General features: G+C 40.7%; 1 protein-coding gene across 1 annotated transcript; it reads right to left on the bottom strand.

Annotated features, from left to right (window-relative positions):
• Positions 1-5,395: 5,395 nt before the first annotated feature.
• Positions 5,396-20,976, bottom strand: LOC134215822 (protein PTHB1). Its single transcript, XM_062694933.1, has 8 exons — positions 20,613-20,976; positions 20,453-20,550; positions 16,512-16,887; positions 16,316-16,449; positions 15,365-16,253; positions 15,127-15,307; positions 5,992-6,167; positions 5,396-5,934 (listed from the first exon to the last, which is right to left on the bottom strand). The coding sequence occupies exons 1-8, from the start codon at positions 20,909-20,911 to the stop codon at positions 5,508-5,510; spliced, it is 2,580 nt and encodes an 859-aa protein (XP_062550917.1). The 5' UTR covers positions 20,912-20,976; the 3' UTR covers positions 5,396-5,507.
• Positions 20,977-21,496: the final 520 nt, after the last annotated feature.

Here is a 21,496-nt window from a genome sequence, read left to right as displayed (position 1 = left end):
AACACCAGCTTTCTTGGCTCTGGCGTTTCTTTCACTGGGTGAAAGCTTCAGGAATTCGTCGCATTGGTGATTGGGATGTTCTTTCCCGCAAAACACGCACTTGGTTTCGGAGATCGTTAAAGCGCATGGAAAAGATTTCGAAAATGGCGTCTTGGATGATAGAGTAGGTATGGTCTTCTGCTTTGCCTTGTATTGGCCAGAAGCCTCCACTCGTTCTAGAACTGTTGCGTGCTTCTCCAGGAACTCAATTGTCTTCTTGTATGTCGGAATGACACCGTGTCTATTGCTAGCTTCCCACAGTTTCTTCGTCTCGTAGTCTAGCTTAGATGCAAGAACATTCACCAATACGACGTCTGAGAGGCCTAGTACATCGTACCCGTGGTATCTGAGCGATTCAACGTGTCTTTTACACTCCTCGATCAACTCCCTTAATTGTCTTCCGCTCTCCTGTGTTGGTGGGTTTCACCTGCAACAACCAACTCGCGTGAATTTCCATCACCTTTCGCTTGTCTTAATGTCGCTGCACTAAAAAGTCCCAAGTCGTAGTTGTTATCGATGATGAATTGTTGATTTATGGCACCAGCTGCTTCTCCAACGAGACACTTATCCAGATGATATAATTTCGTAGCATCGTCTTCCGTGGCACATTTATTAATGATGTCCGTAAACATGGGCTTGAACCTAAACCAGTGTTCAGGCTTTCCGTCAAACGTTGGAAGGGGTATGAGGCAGAATCGATTGCTGTACTCGGATCGGTTGAGGAACACCGGATATAGTTTGTAAGGCAGTAGAGTGTTGTACATTTTTCTGCTCCTTCAGAAGCCTGCACACCACAGCCCTTACCTCGGTGAAAAGGTTCTCGAATTCGACGTAATCTTGTTCCTCCTCCTCCTGCTTTGTAGGATCAGCCGCGCACAGCTTGGTTTGACAATCATTCATTTCGTGATATGCCGCATCAATCGTCCTTATGTATGTTTCCAGCACAAACTCGTCCACCGGAACCTGTTCGTCATCCGCGTTTTGAAGACTCGATTTGATGCGAGCAACTTTTGAGGTTATGAAAGTTCGTTGTCGCTGTAAAGCTGCTAATGTTTCCGCCATCTTCTTTTTGCGTTCACGTTCTGCTTTGGCTGCCTTCTGCTGCGCAACCGGCACTAGAGCAGGAATTTTCGATGCTCTCCTAGTTGAAATTGGCATTTAACCGCGCGCGAGAACCAGTACGACACATCCGTGATCGAATGGACCAAAATGTACGGGTTATTCTTCAGTTTTCTGGGAATAAAAACGGACTGTATATTAAAAAAGATTCGAAACGTGTTTTATTCTTCGCGTCGGTCCACAAACTCATTCAGTACACCGTCAAAAAAATAATAATTAAAAAACAATAAAGTATAGGGTTACCAATTTAAGGATATACATTCCAAATGACCGTTTACACCTGAACACAGACTATCTGGTCCGATGACCGGTCTATACATTTCCCCTCTTCCTATATATGCGTTCATGTCGTCGATGACAATTTTGACGTTCCGCAGTGGGCATCCGTCGTATGTCTGCGTTGACCTCACACTTAACTCATTTTACAGTATTCGGTAAATTTTACCGAAATCTCAACAGCAGATCTGTTCGGTAATTATTTTACAGATTTTTTGTAATTTTTTCCACTGTTCAACTGTCAAAATCACCGAAAATCAGTAAAATTATTTACCGAACAGTTCTGCTGTTGAGATTTCGGTAAAATTTTACCGAATTCGGCGATTTATTCTAAGTGTGCTCTCTGTTTCTTTGTTGACGTCGCAATGTTCTTGCACCTTTCTCGCTGCAGTTTACTTCGGCATAAGATGAGTAACTACCCTCGTGATGAATTCCGGTAACTGTCTGGGGGTCTTCCACGAAAGGCTGAATCACATAAGGCAGAAGACTCATAAGGCTGAACACGAAAGGCTGAAAAAGTAAAAATCTCACATAAGGCTGAAATAACAAAAGGCTGAAACTCGAAAGGCTGAAAAATCGTGAGAAACTAATTTTTGTGGAAGGATTCACATTTGACGTTAATAGGGGCACAAACTAAAATGATCCGCAACCTTCTTGCAACTTCTTGTTGTCTTTCAATTTTTATACGGAATTCTTATTTTTTAGTCTACACAGCTCAAAAAATGTTGAGGTAACATAAGAAGAACAAGACTTTATTGTTCTTATTTCTTGTATTTGGTTTTTGATTCTTGCTAAAATTACTTTCTTATTTTTTATTCTCCCTTCTTCCTTTTGCTTTTGTATTCTTCCTTCTTTCTTCTTCTTACTTTTTTATTTATTTTTTTTTCATTTTTTTTTTCTTTCTTCTTTAACCCTTCTAAGTTCCTTCTTTCTGTTTCATTCTTGCTTCTTCGTTCTAACTTTCTTCTTAGTTCTTCCTCCATAGTTCTTCCTTCTTAATTCCTCCTTCCTTGTTCCTATTTCCTTCTTCTGCCTTCCTTGTTCCATCTTGCTTCTTCCTTTTTTCTAAGTTTCTTCTGTCTTCATTTTTCTTTGTTCTTCTTCTTCCTTCTTCAAACATTCTTTTTGATTTCTTATTTCTTCCTTCTTCCTTTTCCTTGTTTTTTCTTTGTCTTCCTTCTTCCTTCTTCATTACCATGTTCTTCCTCCCTTTCTGTCTTCTTTCCTCTACTTTCTTCTTTTTCCAAGTTTCTTCTTCCTTTTTCTTTATTTCTTTTTCTCAATTCATTCTTCATTCTACCTTCTTTCTTCTTCTTTCATTTTCCTTCTGTCGTCATTTCGTCCATACTTCTTCTTTCTTTTTTTCTTTCCTTGTTCCTTGTTTCTTCATCTTTCTTTCTTTCTTCTTTCGTTCTGTTTTCTTCCTTTATTTCCCTTCTTTTCCCCTTTTTTCTTTTTTTTACCTTCTCCCTTTTCCTTTTTCTTTATTCTTGTTCCTTCTTCTTTCTTCCTTCTTCATCTTTATCCTTCCTTCCATCTTTATCCTCCCTTGTTTTTTCTTGCTTCATCATTATTCCTTCTTCCATCTTTATTTTACTTTTTCCTTCTTCTTTCTTCTATGGTTTTTCTTCAATATTTCTTTCATTTTCCTTCTTCCGTCTTCTCTCTGCCTTTTTTCATTATCTCCCTCCTTTTTCATTTGTCCTTGTTTCTTCTTGCTTCATCATTATCCCTTCTTCCATCTTTATCTTACTTTTTCCTCCTTCTTTCTTCTATGTTCTTTCTTCAATCTTCAATTTTTTCCCTCTCTATTCTCCCATCTTCTTTCTTTCTTCTTCCTTCTTCTTTCCTCCTTCCTTTTTTTCTGTGCAATTTTCATTCTTTATATTTTATTCTTTATTCTTTATTTTTATTCTTTATTCTTTAATCGTTATTCCATATTCTTTATTCTTTGTTTTGTATTTTTTATTATTTATTCTTTATTCTTTATTCATCATTCTCTATTCTTTATTCATTATTCACTATCCAACCACTCAACATAGTTGGTGCAACATATCATATGGTTGTAATTCATTTCATCCCATCAATTTCAGCCTTTCGATACATTTCAGCCTTCTGATACTTTCAGCCTTTTGAGACTTTCAGCCTTTCGGGATTTAAGCCTTTTGAGTTCAGCCTTATGAGTATTCAGCCTTATGTGTTTCAGCCTTTCGTAGGACACCCCTGTCTGGGGTTAGTCTCACGTTTTATATTTTTTGGCTTTGACACTCTTGTGAATGCTCTTGTAAATGCAAATATACTATATATTTATATTAAACTATTTGCCAGCTACAGCTTTTTGTTCGGGATGAACCACTGCGTCCACTTAATTGAAATTTTGTAGTATACCCGTGTCATTTGTTTAGTGCATGTCTTTCTGCTCCATTTCTATTGAGAAGAAATGAAGTAGTCATTTTTTATTCATATATTTCTCAAGCTTAATGTAAGACCTCTTTAGATTAAAGTACCGGTACCCTTCGAAAAATGGCTTATACCAACTCTCAAAGGCGCGCCCCTCAATCAGTTTCGACTCAACAATAAGTGGACTAATACTGATTTTGACCATGCATCGGTACTGAAGTTCAAACATATTTTTGCTTCTTCTTATGAGTTACGAATTCGTTTTTGTAAAGAGATCTGATTTCATTGCGTTTGGAATTTCCGAATCTCACCTTTACACAGAGCTCTAATCAGTCAAAGGGTTCAGCAGATCCACCAAATTCATATCCTTCTTCTTCTTCTTCTTCTTCTTATTGGCATTACATCTCCACACTGGGACAGAGCCGCCTCACAGCTTAGTGTTCATTAAGCACTTCCACAGTTATTAACTGCGAGGTTTCTAAGCCAAGTTACCATTTTTGCATTTGTATATCATGAGGCATTTGTATATCATTTTTGCATTTGTATATCCCCAGAACCCAGCTACCCTCAGCATGGTCTTGCTTTGTAGCCGCGCATTTTACCGCACGGCTAAGGAGGGCCCCACAAATTCGTATCCGCTTCTTTCCTAATAATTAGGATTTTTATTTTTTATAATAATTTTTTATAATAATAATTAATTATTAATCAACGCTCTGGAGCTTGGAGATTCATGTCGTCGGCTTCGAAAACAAGCCTAAGATTGAGTTACGTTTCAACAATTTACTCCATTGACTCCATCCAAAAGGCGCAAAAATGGGTCATCTAAAAGCAAATTATAGTCGTTTCATACTGTTCCGACCATCACTCATGAATATTAACAATAATAGTAAGAACTAGAGCACAGTGTGGTAGATCTTACTCCGTAATGCAACACGGAGAGTGTCTACCCAGCATTACAGGCTTCGTTAACTGCCTGGCTAATTGTTTCACCCCCAGGCCATTAATCCCCTCAGCACGGGTCCCGTGATACCGTGGGATTCGGGGTTAGGGACGTCATATTGTCAACTTCAGTGTTGTATCGAGCCTGGCGATATGACCGGATTTACCCAGCGGATCCCAGCGTAACGGGTTCAGCTACAGCTCTTTATTTAATCTTATATATAAAAATGAAATGGTCTGTGTTCGTATCCGCATAACTCGAAAACGGCTGGATGGATTTTTTTCATTTCTTCAGCAGAAACATTCGTTATAGTTTCCGACGGGTTTATATGATATTTCCTAATGTGAAAATTACGAGTAAAGTTGAGCAAACCGTGAATAACTAAAATTGTAATTCCTACGCGAACTTTGCATGGGCAGTTCGGAATGCACATTCTCGCCTACTATGCAGGACAACGTCTGCCGGGTCGACTAGTGTCTAATAAATGTGTCTGACTAATGCTTGTGAGGCCTGTGAGGGTACTGTATATTATATATTCAAAATAGCACCATTCAATGGTGAGAAGGAATGTCATGTACAATTTTTAAACATACATAATAGGGTGTAATAGGTATTAAAGACTATCTTTTATTTTTATCCGCTCAACTTATTCAAATGTCCTAAGATAAATATATAGGAATTGGTTTATTATTTAAATTCACTACAAAAGATTGTATTTTCCGATTTTTATACCTCACAATGGCATATCGCTTTGCTTCTCGTAGCTAACCCATTCGCTACTGGCTTCCTGTTCGTTGACAAGTTCTTCCAACTCCTCTTCGAAATCGACGCTAGTTCTTCCTGTTTTTGAGCGTTTCTCACCGATGCGATCGATCAGTGCTGCTAGTTGCTTCTTGAACTGCTCGAAATGAAACTTTTCATCTGTGGCAAAAATGTATTTTTCATCAAACGACGATATTCCCGGTGTGGAACGCAGTGGCCCATTCTGCGATAGCCACTGAACCATCGGGTGTACCAATTCTTCCCAACAGTGCTCAGAACAGTCGAAAACTGGGGCGATGAAGATATGACGCACTGTATCCAGATACTTTGTTGGAATATCCGAGTAAACGAAACAGGCCTCGAATAGATTAAACAGTGCGGAGAGACGGATTTGCGATCTAAAATGGTATAAAAATTGGGAATGGTGCTTTGCAGTTGGAATGGCAAGAACTTACAAACGTAGTTGTAGTTGGACCTCTTTCAGTTCACTGCATGTTTTAGCAATTCCAGTGTGGTTTCTTTTCAGAAGCATGACGATTCCGTCCAAAGCACGCAGCGACCGTTCCTGAAGCTTCACGACGAATCTTCGTTCGAATAATCGCATTTGGCCTGTGCGAACTTCCAATTCCTCCTATAATATATGATAATTTAATCAAGCGTTGCAATTTTTACCACTTATAAAATAGAATAAGCATGAGCATGAGCATTATGACCGCACAATTCGTAGTTGCTAGTCCGTGATTGACTAGAACTTGCGAAATTGTACAGAGAACACAATAAATGGGGCTTGGGACTAGCTACCCATTCTCAATGTACACGTTTCGGGAGCTCAAATGTCTAAAGTCAATAACGGCGCCGGCCACGTCCTTACGGTCATATAGGAAGGGGAGGATTGTTAGTCCGACTCTCGTTGCTACTAGAGACCGAGAACACCTCTGCATCTCCACGATTGTCTTGGGATAGGATATCGTTTTAGTTACAAAGGATAATTTATCTGGATTCACTTCGGTAAGTGATGCGATCTATGGGATGGGAAATAACACTCTCGCTGTCTGAAACTTTCACTTTCTGATTTATTCACTCACCCGCGCAAAGCAGAACAAAATTACGACGACCGGCCGATCGTTTTGCCTTCCGCACAAAGCAAAACTAAACTTCGACGACCGGCCGATCCGTTTACTGGAGAAACACGACCGGATAAGAAACAAACTTACACTTTCTGATTTATTTACTCACCCGCACAAAGCAAAACTAAACTTTGACGACCGGTCGATCCGCTGACTCGAAACAAGAGCCAACACGCACTGAACTAATTAACTTTACTACCGGCCGCGCAATGCAAAACACAAAATTTCGGCAAATCGCGCGATCGCTCGGCCGTCCGAAACAAGAGCCAACACGCACTGAACTAATTAGCTTTATTACCGGCCGCGCAATGCAAATCTCAAAATTTCGGCAAATCGCGCGATCGTACGGCCGTCCGAAACAAGAGCCAACACGCACTGAACTAATTAACTTTACTACCGGCCGCGCAATGCAAAACACAAAATCTCGGCAAATCGCGCGATCGTTCGGCCGTCCGAAACAAGAGCCAACACGCACTGAACTAATTAGCTTTATTACCGGCCGCGCAATGCAAAACACAAAATTTCGGCAAATCGCGCGATCGTACGGCCGTCCGAAACAAGAGCCAACAGGCACTGAACTCATTTACCACTTATAAAATAGAATAAGACACATTTAATAGATATTTTAGGGTAGCATGAACCTACCCGAAGGTCAAGCATGAAACATTCCCCGATTGCAATAGGAACGATGTGGTAGCGCTGCTTAACAAATCTAGACCAACTGTTACACCCTTTTTGAATGTTAGTATAGAACTACTGGACGGAACAGAAACTGTGCTGTGGAACTACGCCATAAGTTGCGTTACGCTTAGAGGGGGAGGGGTTGCCTGAAGTGTGACAATCGATACAAAATTTTCAGCTGCTCCATACAAAAAATGTGATATAGGGGGAGGGGTTGAAAATGACCAATTCTCGCGTTACGTAATTAATGGATCTTCCCTTTTGAACTGATAGTCGTCAGATTTAAGACCAACGTCAAGCTTATTTTTCAGGCTGATTCATATTGTAGCACAATATTTTGATTTTTTGTGTTCTATTTCGAAATAATTCTTCTTCTTCAATGGTTCTTTATTCCCACTTCATTCCTGAGTTATTGATTAAAAGCTTTTCTATGCCAGCCATTGCATGAGTAAGTATCTTGTGTGGTAAGCAATTAAAATGGATGCACTATGCCCAGGGTATCAAGAAAATTTCCAACCCGAAAGCATCCTAGATCGGACCGATAATCGAACTCGCCACCCCCGGATTTGCAATCCTACGCCTTTGCTTGCGAGGGTAACTGGAGACCCTTCGAAATAGTTAGTGGTGTCAAAAAATATAGGTTATTTGGGAAAGTTGACATTATTTAAGCCAAATAATTAACTAAGAAAATAAAATGAGTTAAATTTTTCGTTGAGAAAGGTAGTAAGCAAAAAAAGCTTTTGGTTGTGTTGAACATTTAAAGTGAAGTAGTTACACGTAAGCTAAGATTACATATTGCATTTTGGGACTTTCACATAAAGCTGAATCGCATAAGGCTGTACAAGTAAAAATCTTACATAAGGCTGAAACTCGAAAGGCTGAAAAATTGCGAGAAACAGATTTCAATGGAATAATTCACATTTGACGTAAATGGAGACATTAACGGAAATGAATCGAAATTGCACTTGGTTTTTGATTTTTGCCAAAAAAACTTTTATATTTTTTTTCTTTATTCTTACTTGCTTCTTTTTCCTTTTTCTTTCTTCCTTCTTTTTGATTCTTTCCTCGCCCGTCTTTTTTTCCTTCTTTGTTCTTCCCTCTTCTATCTTCCTACTTTCTTGTTCCTTCTTCTATCCTTTCTTTACACTTCTTTCTTTTTTCTTCCTTCGTTTCTCTTTCATTTTTTCTGTCTTCCTTCTTCTTTCTTCCTTGTTCGTTGTTCCTTTTCCTCTCTTCCTTCTTTTCTTCATCCTTTTCCTCTCTTCCTTCTTTTCTTCATCCTTCATTCTTTTTTCTATCCTTTTCCCTCTTCCTTCTTCTTTCTACCTTCTTCCTTTTTTGTTCCTCCTTTTTTCTTTCTTTTTTATTATTTCTTACTGTTCGCACAACTCATCGTCATCGTCGCCGTTTCTGCTGCTTGCTTGCAGTGAGAGGACAGTGCAAAGAAGAGCAGCGTGCGTAGCTTCTATTCATTCGTTTGATTAGTTTTGTGTGCTTCGCGCCAATAGCCCGAACGCGTTGCAGCGTTCGGTTGGCAATTTGGCGCGTAGTTAATCTTATTAGACTTAAATTTGAATGTTTGTGCGCACGTTCCCAATAATTTGTATAATGTTTCCGTACTAAGCGTCGCCTATAAAAGGCGACTCTGAATTGAATGTCTTGTACAGTGTCCATAGTAACCTCCGAGCAGGCACGCTGCCTCTCGGAGGCAATAAAATAGAAGTCCAGTTAACATAAGAAGTTTTCCTTAATCGTCGCTCGGAGAGTCCACCACAAAAAAACAACACAACGTAGGGTCGTCCCACCCTGAACGAAACATTGGTGCCGTGACCAGGATGGTGCCTGGAATCCACCTTCCGACGGCGAGAGAGGGAGCTGCTGCAACAGATGGACGATCAAGCTTTTTCTTCTGCACCGTTTTGGATAACGTCTCAGCGAACCCGTGCTACCAAGTCGGATCCCGAGCATCCCAAGCGATCAGCTCGCCGTTCCAGCCGGACCGCCAATTCCAAAGAAGCCGAAGAAGAGGAAATCGACAAGTCGCTGTGCTCGAGCCACAGGGCTGTATTCGGAACGGAGCGTATCATCCGTCTCCAGGGATCGTCATCCCATTGGGCCGCAGCGCCACTCAGGACCAATGCGTCGCCATGCGAACCGGAGCGCATCATCCGGTTCGATTCCCAATTTGGAAGGCCGTCGCGCCGCATCTGCCCAGCCGGAGCGCATCATTCGGCCAGGCGAAACAAAATCAACCGTCAAGTCAAGCAGTAGTTTCCTTATTCGTTGCCCGGAGAATCACCACTTTAAAAGTACACAACGTAGGGTCGTCCCACCCTGGACACCCTTCTTTCTTCATTATTCTTCGTCTTTCCTTGTTCCATGTTCCTGTTTTCTTTTTCCTTCTCTTTTTTCTACATTATGTCTACCTTTTTGTTTTTCTTTCTTCCTTGTTCCTTCTTCATTTTTCCATCTTTCTTTTTCCTTCTTCCGTCTTTCATCTACCTTCTTATTTCTTCTTCCAACTTTCGTCTTCCTTCTAACGTTTTCCATACACCTTCTTCCTTCTTTTTTCCTTCTGCCGGCTATTTTCCTTCTTCCATATTTTTTTCCTTCTTCCGTTTCTTCTTACTTCTTTCTTACCTATACTTTCTTCCATTTTTCTTTCTTTTCCCTTCTCCTATCGTCCTTCTTGCTTCTTTATTTCTTCTTCCTTTTTTCTTCTTCCGTCTTCCTTCTTCCTTTTTTCTTTTTCCCTCTTCCTTTTTCTCTCTTCCTACTTTTTTCCTTCTTCTACCCTATTTCCTTTTCTTTTTCCTTGTTCCTTTTTTCCTCTAGAGGCGAAAGTCTAGATTGGATAGTTTCGTTAGGATACGGCAGGCATGAAGAATGTTCTATAGAAGTGTATTTGAAAGCGAGCGGAGGGCAATATTTGTGATGGTATAAATCTCAAGAACTCCTTTCTGCCAAACTCCCGTATGAAAGGAGAGGTAGAGTATCAGTTGATCTCCACAGGAAAAAGAAAAATGGTTTGATTTGCTCATATACCATCGCGTACGGAAGGGATTCTATCGACGAGTAGAGTAGAGTGGGGCAAGAGTACGCACTTAGTTTTTAATCGATCATGTGGCCCTTATGAAGCAAGCTTCTGTATATCAAATCAGTGTCGATAATTCACATACTCTTCCTTCATGTTACCCAGTGGAAAAAAATATTGAAATTATTGAGATTCGTTTTAGTAGAACTCTTATTGCAAAACAAGTGAAAAACGCACTCTTACCCCACCGGTGGGGTAAAAGTGCGCATCGGGTGGGGTAAGAGTACGCATTTATCCAATCATGTGCTTTAAGTATATAGTGACACAAATAAGAGTTAATAACATTTAATTGATGTTTAATGAGCATATATTAGAGAATGTTTAAAGATTACGTAACTCTTAAAGGGGGAGGGGTCCTAAAAATGTGCACTTTCATACGAAAAACCATTGTTTTTTTTATATATACAAAAAACTACAGAGGTAAAAATATATATCAGGTTACGCGTGGCATATACAAAGGCATTTTCCTTAAAGAAAGTCCACCAATCACGTAACGTAAAATTTGGCTATTTCACCACCCCTCCCCCCTATCTAACACTATTTGTATGAATCCTCTAAAAATTATATGGATCCTCACACATCTCGCAACCCCTCCCAGCTAAACGTTGCGTAATTTATGAATGTTTCTTTTGATTAAATGAAATTATTATTTAGATGAAATTGTGTTTTCGTACTATGTTTTGTTGTAAAACAAGTCCTAATACAATTTCATTATTTCGCTTCAGTGCTTTGTTCGCTATGTCCTTTCTAACACCGAATTACTTCAACTTATTTTAAAAACTTGTGATAATTTCAAATTCTGTCCCTTTTTTCTTAGTTGTGGATCTTTACGCTTTGGAAGAATTCTTATTTCGACCAGAGATACGGGTTTGACATCATAACTTGAAGATTCATATGCGTACTCTTGCCCCACAGGTTCCTGCGTACTTTTACCCCACAGTCCCAAAAATTATTCAAGTAATGGTTTTGACTTCTTGGAAAACCAACCGGATTGGTGTTCTGTACCATAAAGTACTTTATACAATAGGTTATCGAAATGGTATAATGTTCACCTGATTGAACGTATATATGGTAATGAAATACTAGTTGCGGAAATCCAATTATTTTTAGCAAAATGATCAAAAAGTTATCTAACTCCATATCTCCCTGGTTGTTTATTCAAATCGTTTACAATTATAATACCTGTACCAATACCTGTCATACTGATGCAGTGCTGCTAGTTTATCTTTTTTTATTACTTCAAAAAATCGAAAACGTACTCTTACCCCACGCGCACTCTTGCCCCACTCTACTCTACTGTCTCTAAATTTCTAATATGACATCAACATCTAATCGAATAGGATTTTTATTGCAAAGTTCTGTTTTCTCTATGCGTTCTTATAAAAGGCCCGGAGACCCATAGTGTCACATACCAATCGACGCAGCTCGACAAATTGAGATGATGTCTGTGTGTGCATTTGCCCATTTTTTGCATTTACCCTTATCAAATTTATTCGAAGGGGAATCCTGTCTTATTGTTTCCTATTTGGCCAGATAGGACTATGCCCTCATAAGTTATGGCCAAAATATCATTTTTGAGTATGAAAAGTCTTGATCGTTTTAAAAAAAAACTTGTTCCTAACCGATTTACTCGCAACAGGTTGCATTCGACGGAAAATCCTGTCTCATTGTTTTTTTTTTGAAAATTGCCCGGATCGGACTATGGACTCAGAAGTAATGGCCAAAATATCACTTTTTATACTAAAAATGAGTAAAAAAGCTTAGCTCACTTTTTAAGCAGTTATCTGATTTGCTTGCAACAGGTTGCATTCGAAGGAAAATTCGGGCTGATCATTTTCTATTGAAAATGGGCTAGATTGGATTGTGGGCTCAAAAGTTATGGCCAAAATACAGAATGCTACATAATGCACGAGAAAAGCATTACTACCGCGAGGTGGATTGATCAGGGTTTTTCCTTCTTCTTCTTCTGATTTCTTCTTCATTTCCTCCTTATTTTTTTCTCCTTCCTTCATTCGTTTTCCTAATTTCTTCTTTCTAATTTCTTTGTTCTTATTTCTTTTTGCCTCGTATACAGAGTATACATAAAGGCTATATGTTCACTCCAAAAACAAACTTTTTATAAAGGCTTGGATATATACCAAACGACTCAGTTCGACAAATTGAGGTGATGTACGTGTGTTTTTTTCTTCCTAAGCAATGGAGGGGGAATCTGCTCAACAGACATCCTGGGTTGTCCATGAAGTGCGGGGTTAGGGACCACCTCCAACAGCAAACGAGGGAGGCAGGACTACATCCCCGACCCGCTAAACCGTTTCCATTGCCGCCAAGCCCATCGTCCCTTCGGTACAACCAGAAAGTAATGCTTCAAAGGCGAGCCAGTGCACAACGCACCCTCGAGGTTAGCTGCGTGTCCTTGCAGCATCGAACATCGTGACTCGCTTTTTTATAAGAACACCATGGTATCGTGCCAGCGCATTGCCGGCTTTCCAGGTGGCCTTACCACGCCCTATGTCCTCGGAAGGTGGGAAGGGTCGACTTCGCGCCTGCTTCCCTCTGCACGACTGGTATCAAGAATGATGATGTCGCGTGCACCCCAAATTGACCTCTCTGCGATAGGGTCTATTCGCCAACACACAAAGGGACTTGCCGACGCGGTGCCTACGCCTGCCCCAGCCTTGACGAGGACCCCTTTCCGTCTTCGGGCTCCGCCTGGTTGACCGACGCCGCGAAAGCGACGATACCATGTTCTTCTTCGTGCGGCCACTTGTTCGATAAAAGAATCGAGTTCGACCACAGGGCATGACCGCCGGTATGACCCATGAAGCCGACTCCGAACCCTTGGACCACCTCTTATTTGTGCCTGAACTAGCCATTCCTCGAGTCCACGCGCCACCTTCTGTGTAGCTCCGAGACGATTTGGACGATAGCCGATAAAACGGCGTTCCAGCCAACTTCATCTTTACACATACTCCGAACTAGGTTGTCCGGGGTAGTGTCCAGACCACATGTGGCAAGCATGTGGTCACGCAGCGTCGGCAGAGATTGCTTCTGTCAGGGCCTTTGCAGTCCCATTGCTTGTGCACCGGTTCCTGGCACTTGAAGCAAACTTCGGGTTGCTCGTACATGCCCACAGGGCACACCGACCATCCCACCTTGACGCTCCCTAACTTGACTACCTTGGAGGCGAACGGCTACGGTGGGCGTCTCCACTTCACACTGTCGCCGCAGTGCCGTGACGAGCTCTTCGACTTCGGTGATCTCGTCCAGGTCTTTAACCCTTAGATTCACCTCCGTCGTGAGTGCCCTCACCTTGAACGTCTCGCCTAGGACTTTCTCCGCCAACTTCTTGTGGGCGGCGCCCTTTTGCGAGACGCCCCGCTTCAGCTCAAGGATCATCTCGCCCATCCGGGTACGTCTTATTCGACGTACGTCGACGCCGAGTTCACCGAGCTTGACGTCACTCCTCATCGCCTTCAATACGTCCGAGTACTTAGCCTCGTCCGTTTTGATGACTAGGGCATCGCCCCTGGTGCGATTGGCGCCTACCCTAGATTTGTTGCTACCCTAATTCACCTGGGCCTTCTTTTCGGCCCTTGACATCTTCGGTTTTCTCTTGTTCTTGACCAAGGTGGCATTGGCATCATCCCCCTCTATTTCACTGGTCTGGTGCAGCTGCGAGCTCTCAGCCTGCCGTAACCCCTTACTACCGTCTTTCCTGGGTGGACGGACCTTTCCAGGTTCTTCCTCCCCCGGTTTTGGAGGTACCTGACCGGGGTTCAGCTTCCCAGCCCCACTACCCTTGTTCGGGGTAGTAACCCTCGGGTGTGTGCGCAAGAATTCTAGCTCATGTTTTTCGTACTTACTCTTAACCGATTTACTCGCAACAAGTTGCATTCGACGGTGATACTTATCCCATTGTTTCCTATTGAAAATTGGCCGGATCGGACTATGGGCTTAAACATTGAGGCCAAAATCTAGCTCGATTCGCAACGCATTGCATTCGACGGAGAATCCTATCTCATTGTTTCCTATTGAAAATTGCCCGGATCGGGCTGGGATCAGAAATTATGGGCAAAACACTAATTTCAAAACCACAATACAAAATCTCTTTTTTGACACTTATGGTAATACGATTTGCGTGCAACAAGTTGCGTTCGGCGAGAAATTTTAAAATACATATAAACAAATATAAAAAAATATGATCTATCCACTTTTTAGTGCTATTTTAGACTTTTCTTATATATTCCATAACCTTTTTGATCGAACGAGAAAGGCACCATCACCGCTAGGTGGAATGAACAGGGTTTTATTCTTTGTTCTTTATTCCTAATTTTTATTCATTATTCTAAATTGTTTATTTTGCATTCTTTATTCATCATTCGCTACTCTAGAACTCAACTCGGACTCCATCGTACGGTTGGGATTCATTGCATCCCACCAATTTCAATCTTCCCATACATTTCAGCCTTCGGATACTTTACAACCTTTCGACACTTTCAACCTTGTGAGACTTTCAACCTTTCGTAGGACACCCTGCAAATTCCATAACAATCGATTGGACAGACTTATTTTTGGCGAGTAGTTCAAATTGAGTACATTTAACTGTGGGCACCCTTTATGTAGTTCTAGTGTTGCAAAACATGTTTGAAAAAGTTTGAACTATGTAACCTTACAAGTCGAGCACTTACCGCAATTCTAGTATGTTGCAGTCTAAGATTGTAATGCCTATCAATCTCCTCCAGTAATCCTTCAACCGGAGGGCTCGATGAAATGTAAACCCTATTGGATTTTTTTGCGCTGCGTCGATTGATACGTTCGATAAGGGATAATACTATCAACGGTATTCCGAGTAGGTCTTCTGATTGTACTCTGGAAATAAGTTGTTGCTCTAGTATTCTTATTAAAATTATTACCAAGTACTCCTACCTGTAACGGTTGGTATTCTTAGCTGCTACGATAGTGATTTTAGATCCTGAAATTAATGACAATAACCCCAAAGCGTGTGGACTACCTTCACTGATAAATTCCGGAAATAGATTGACAAGGCCTTCATCATAATCGTTACTTGTCAGTGTAACTTTATGGCTGGCTTCTTTAGAAGCTTGCGTTGGTTTCACAAACATTGCTAAGGGTAAGCAAGCAGTTTTCTGAAGCACTCTGGTTATGCCCTGCTTGTTGGTGTAGGAGCATGATATGAGAATGGTAAGATCAGCGGGAACTGCCGGTTGAAAAGGGTAGATCCAGGATTCCACCTTCTGTACACTTTCGGCTGCCGTATCGCGGATCATGAAAACCTCTCTACTACATTTAAGGGCGGTGTCTGACGAAATACATATTTGCATAAGTTCCAAATTCACGCGGGTTGTTGTCGTGATTACAATTTGACACATGTTTACTTCACCGGTGGTGATATTAGTTGGATGTGCACAACGTTCAAGTTTCGGATCAACCAGGATATGTAAAGCTACATCACGTTCAGTGGCAGCATTGATAAGGGCGATCTCACTGAAATCAACGCCAGCTCGTATTTCCTTCTCTAGCTCCATCATTTCTTTTTGGCATTTGTCTACCTCGAATGGGACGAGGTTCAATGGAGGTACTTTGAAGAGATGCGGTTCGGAGCCCAGATATCCAACGCTTAGTATACCACAGTTGTCCAACGTTACTAATGCCCCAGGCAAACCAGAAACGTTGGCTCTTGCTATTGCAACTGGTATTTCCGGCAATTCGGCAGACCATACTATTTGCGAATCTTCGTACAGAAGCAAGGATCCACTTTCAGACACGACCGCTATCATAAGTCGTGCATCTGGTTCTGAAAAGGAGAATTGAAGGATTGATAAATTAAAATGTGGGTAAAATACGTGTGATACTTACCCCAGTACCACCCGATGATAAATGAGTGAAAACAAATAGGAGAGTAATCAAGCTTCTTGATGAATTTCAATTTTCCAGTATCAGTGATACAAAACAGATTGTTTTCGCCCAATACTACGATCACTGATTCAACGCTGTAATATATTCAAGCATTAGTTAATAGTTCGATAAAGTCTTGTATCTCACATTTATGTACTTCGAAACTTGAAGAACGTTCAAATCCAACCCATATTCTCCAATACATATCGACCATATCGGATCAGTTCTTCGAAGCGATACATTTGTTTCCGAAAGATCCTGATATCTGTAGCACTCCAGTTCCCAGCCAGGTGAAACCGTAACGAAGCAATCGGTTCTGGATACATACAGAATTGGCGAAGGAATGTTTCTTTCTCCGGGTAAGTCACAATCTAATGATATCCCATCTTGCTCGAAAAACTTCAATGATCCATCTAAGTGCTGAATGCAGAGAAAGTCACGTCCTTTCACTCCGCCAAAACTGCCATGACACATGGAGAAAGCGGCCTTGCCAAGAGGATGTTCGTATAGTAGCAATAGTTTTGTGTGGTCACCTGTGTAGGAGAATTAGAGTAGAACATTTAGGATTGAGAATATAGCGTTTAAAGTCTTCCATGAATTAATGCATTTGTTATTATTAAATCATTGAAGCTGAGATTGACGGTTAATTTTTGATAAATGGTGTCGCCATGTAGTAGTACTTTGGGACCCCGTGTCACCAAGAATAATTATTAAAGTGTTGATGAATGAACTGTTAGAACAATAATGATTTTATTAGCGATTCTCAAATACAGTGTAATTAGAGAAGGCCATAGGAGCCAGCACAACTTAGTAAGTAAGTGGCAAAATGTGTGCATTGCAATTTGAGGTCTCGGCCTAGAATTGCTGAGACTTCATTGTTGTCAACAAATGGCTTTGAGCGTTCGTTGTACATCGATCGAAAGTATGAGAAATTATTAAGGGGTATGATGACATGTGTTATGCATATGCTACACATTCTATGTAGTTGAAACAGTGACCCATTTTCACCCGGATTAGACCCATTGCCCCGACGACGGTAGCAAATGTTATTAACAAGGTGTCTTGAATGAAGGTGATTTGATTTGCCAAACAAGCCAAACCGTCATGTTATGAGAGATGGCCAGTTCATTTTGATGCAAAAATCTAGCATGCTTTGCAATCTAGCAATCTAGCATGAAAATCGAAGAGGGGGAGAAAACCGTACTCAAACTTGCAGACCAGCCAACCCACCAGCTGTTTTACTTTCCTCACTACTTGCCACACTCTGTGTCCAGTGCCTGCTTAGACCACTGTGCCTAGCGGTCTAGGTCCTCGTTAATGAATTTTAAAGCTGATTAGATCGAATTTTACATAGACAAATAATTAATTTTGTGGTGACGCTTGGATTCCATCTTCGCTTTGGGCTCTTCCGAATAAACCATCCGCAACAAATATGTAACACTGAATGTCGGAAAACCTCCACGTTGTACTTTGTGCCAACTTCCATGGTTGCTATGATTGCATTTGAAATATTGAAATTCAAATATGCTATAATAGCTATAATTTATTTGGTTGGTTTGTGTACTAGATAATATTATGGAATGCTGGATGGCATCTAATTTCGACAAGAAAAATAATATGGTTTCATTTACACTGCTAATAATATTTTACATAATGAGTAAAACTCAAATTTTGATATTATTTACTTGCTTATTTGTTTTCCTTTGTATATCAATCATATATCCCACAAATTTATTAATACATTGTTGTTTTGCGGCTCCGCAATGTGTTAGACACGACTGAACCTTATAAATAAATGAATTAAAAAACATGGCCCGGTCAGTGAACACGTTTCCCATTCATCGGTTGACCTACAGTTTTACATTTGTTTAATGGCGCAAAACGGACCTAAAAGACCTTGAGAGGAGGTTGACGAAAGCGTTTCGAGAAGGCGGTATGCGGCTTCCTCAATCAGCATACCACAAAAAGAAGGGAGACTGCAATACTAGACACCCAGACACAGAGGATACAGCGCTCTGCATCTTGCACAGGAGGACTCAGCATCCACTGGAACTTACAGACTGTGGAGGAGAAGTTTGCGGCATAGAAAGCCAAAGAAATGCGCGGTGCCCATCCTCAACAACTTGAAGAACAGCTAATTGATAAAGCTAGGGCCAGGGAGCGATGCAACTTGCTCATAAGCTCGACGAATGAATCGATCGACACTCAATAGAGAACATTTGAATGCATTCATGTGGCATCAAGTCCACGAGGCGATCAATACAACATCCACAGAGATACTTGATACTACACAAGGGATTCAGCGAAAAAAGCTGGTTTGATGTGGAGTGCGTGCCAAAGAGCTACAGATAAGAAAAACTTGGCCAGAGGTCGCATGCTCATAGCAGCTACACGCCAAAACATATAACGGTATAAAGAACTAATTGAATAGTTTTCTCGGGACAGACCGATAACGATGCCGGCCACGTCCTCAGAGTTAATTAGTATAAGGGGAGGAAAATTAGTTCGGTACTCATTGCTGCAAGAGACCGAGGAATCCTCTGCATCCCCATGAACGCACTGGAAAGAAATAGTATGTTAGTTGAAAAGGAAATCTATTGGAAATCGCCTTGGTAAGCGACTAATCATTTCTTTTGAACGACGCCATATCCATCTTACATCTTAACTATGTACTTCGCGACGACTAAAACACGCACTGTACTTACTTGCTCGATGGCTACTGCAAACTATTAAGATCGCGCTTGTTTCGACCCGAGCGACGACCCGGACCCGGACGACTGCGGTGGGCCGGGCACGTAGCCAGGATGTTGGACAGTAATTCAGTGAAAATGGTTCTCGACAACGGTTCTCCGACGGGAACAAGAAGGCGAGGTTCACAGCGGGCAAGGTATATCGATCAGGTGGAGGACGAATTGCGGACCCTCCGCAGACTGCGTGGTTGGCGACGTGCAGCCATGGATCGAGCTGAATGGAGAAGACTTTTATGTATAGCACAGGCCACTCCAGCCTTAGTCTGATAATAAATAAAATAAATATTTGATTGGAACTTGACCTGCTTTACAACTTACTGTTCTACTAGTATTCGCATAGTTATTAGCTTTTTTGTGTCTGTCATCTCATGCAAATGAATCATGTGTGACAAGCATAAGTGATGCAATGTGCCCCAAATTTCCCACCCAAAATCATCTTAGATTGGACCGACTCGTCTTTTCTGGTTTATCAAACCTACGTCTTTACTCACAAGGCCAACTGGAGTCAGTATCCCGAGTATCCCGTTAATCCGAATTATCTGGAACCTGTATCAACATTGTCTAGTTTTCAGCGTTTTAGCCATACAACAAATCGATAAAAAGTTGTGCTGCTTTGCATAAAATGCACCAATTTATACGGATGCTGTGAATTTTCAGGAAACAACATGAATCGAAGTTTTCCAAACAGCAAAAATAGTCTAAATCAGTTTAAAACTGAAACATTTTGTTTTGTGAATATTCGGATACAAGGGTCGGTATTTTACTCGAGTTAAGACAAAACGAGATAAAAGTTTGACATTCAAGATCAATTTGTTTTCCTATTGTGTATTTGTAATCCCTAAACTTGAGTCAGCTGCAAGTACGTCGATTACCCAAGCTAACTATAGTTGTAAGAAACAATTACAAACATTGTAAAAAAGTATCAGTCTTTGTAACGACAAATAAGCAAATGAGATTTAAAAAAGATGAATTTGCACACCCAAAAAACAAATCTGACATTTATTGTATAAAATCTTGTCATATACAATTCTGTAAGCTTTTTAAAGAGATATTTGTACTTATTCTGCGTCTCGAATGACTCGAGAATAGTCGAATTCGACACGTCTCATTTGAGACGACCGTGTAATTTAAATGGGAGGTATCGACAATTGTCACTTCATTCGAAATTGTATTAAAATAATACAAATCTGTAAGATTTCAATACAACAATTGTATTAAAATTTATCTAAATTGTGTATGCCAAATTATTATACAGTTTCTGTAACGTTCTTATGGAGAACTATATTAAAATCTGCCATCCGCTGGTTGGGTGCAAAAAAAGTCATCAATTGAACTATGAAGAACTCACCATGATCTGCAATTCCATCTAAAGTTAATATTTGATAAATGCACACCTTCATTGGATGAAGAACCGCTATATGCAATTTGGTGTCTGTTTTTGCCGCTCTGTAAGATATGATTTGATTACATATGTAGTATGATACTTAAGTTACAAAGAATTCAATTACGTGGTGAATTTTCCGCTTGTTATTCCAATCACCGGAAGCGTTAGTTTCGTTTCCAGTATAACATCTGAATGTTGGAAAACATTTTCAAAGTGATGGTTTTCCTCCGATTCACCGTCTGTTGAAGTATTATTCGATGGCTGGTAAATCGCTAGATGACCCGAATGGGAACCTACAATAATGCTATCCTTCTCGCCTTCTTCCAAGCAGAGCCGCGTGCAGTGGATGGAAAACGAGTCGTAGTTGGATTCAACGTCGGGACATTGTGTTTTCCACCAATTACAGATTTTGAATAGCGACATGTTTTAAAACCAGTGGATATCGATGGTTAATATCTACTGAGAAAAATGGAATTCCAATGATTGAAATTGCTATTTAATGCGTTGTTCAGAAAGGTGAAATGTTTGGCATTATATGTTGCCTTGGTAACGAAGTTTGAAGTGTCCCTCTGGTAGATTTGTTCAAGTATCACCTACATGTTGAGTATTGTTTATGTGCTGAGGACACCTGTTGCAGCACATGCGTATTCACGAAAGCTTCCACCTACCACATGATTCTACAGCATTCCGTGATTTAGATAATTTCTTAGGCTATTTACAATATAAACATTTAGGATACGTCACAGAAAATAAAGAACGAATCAATTTGCTTTTTTCAAACAGGATTCCTCGGTTTATGCAGCTTATGGCGAGCAAATCGGTTAAGAATAGGTGGTTAAATGATGAATGAGTTTTCTGTTGCGCACAGTGGTGCCGGGAGTGGGTGGGACAAACAGGACATGTCATACACATGCATTTTCCTGGTTGGGACAGTCAAAGCATTGTTCTACCCATGATTATGGTAAGAACGTGTGAAGAACAGTGTTGGTAAAAAAACACTTCTCTGAA

The sequence above is a fragment of the Armigeres subalbatus genome, chromosome 2 (assembly GCF_024139115.2).
Source record: "Armigeres subalbatus isolate Guangzhou_Male chromosome 2, GZ_Asu_2, whole genome shotgun sequence".
Lineage (NCBI taxonomy): Eukaryota > Metazoa > Arthropoda > Insecta > Diptera > Culicidae > Armigeres > Armigeres subalbatus.
Note: the sequence above shows the minus strand (reverse complement) of the source record. Positions and strands in the feature narration are given on the sequence as shown.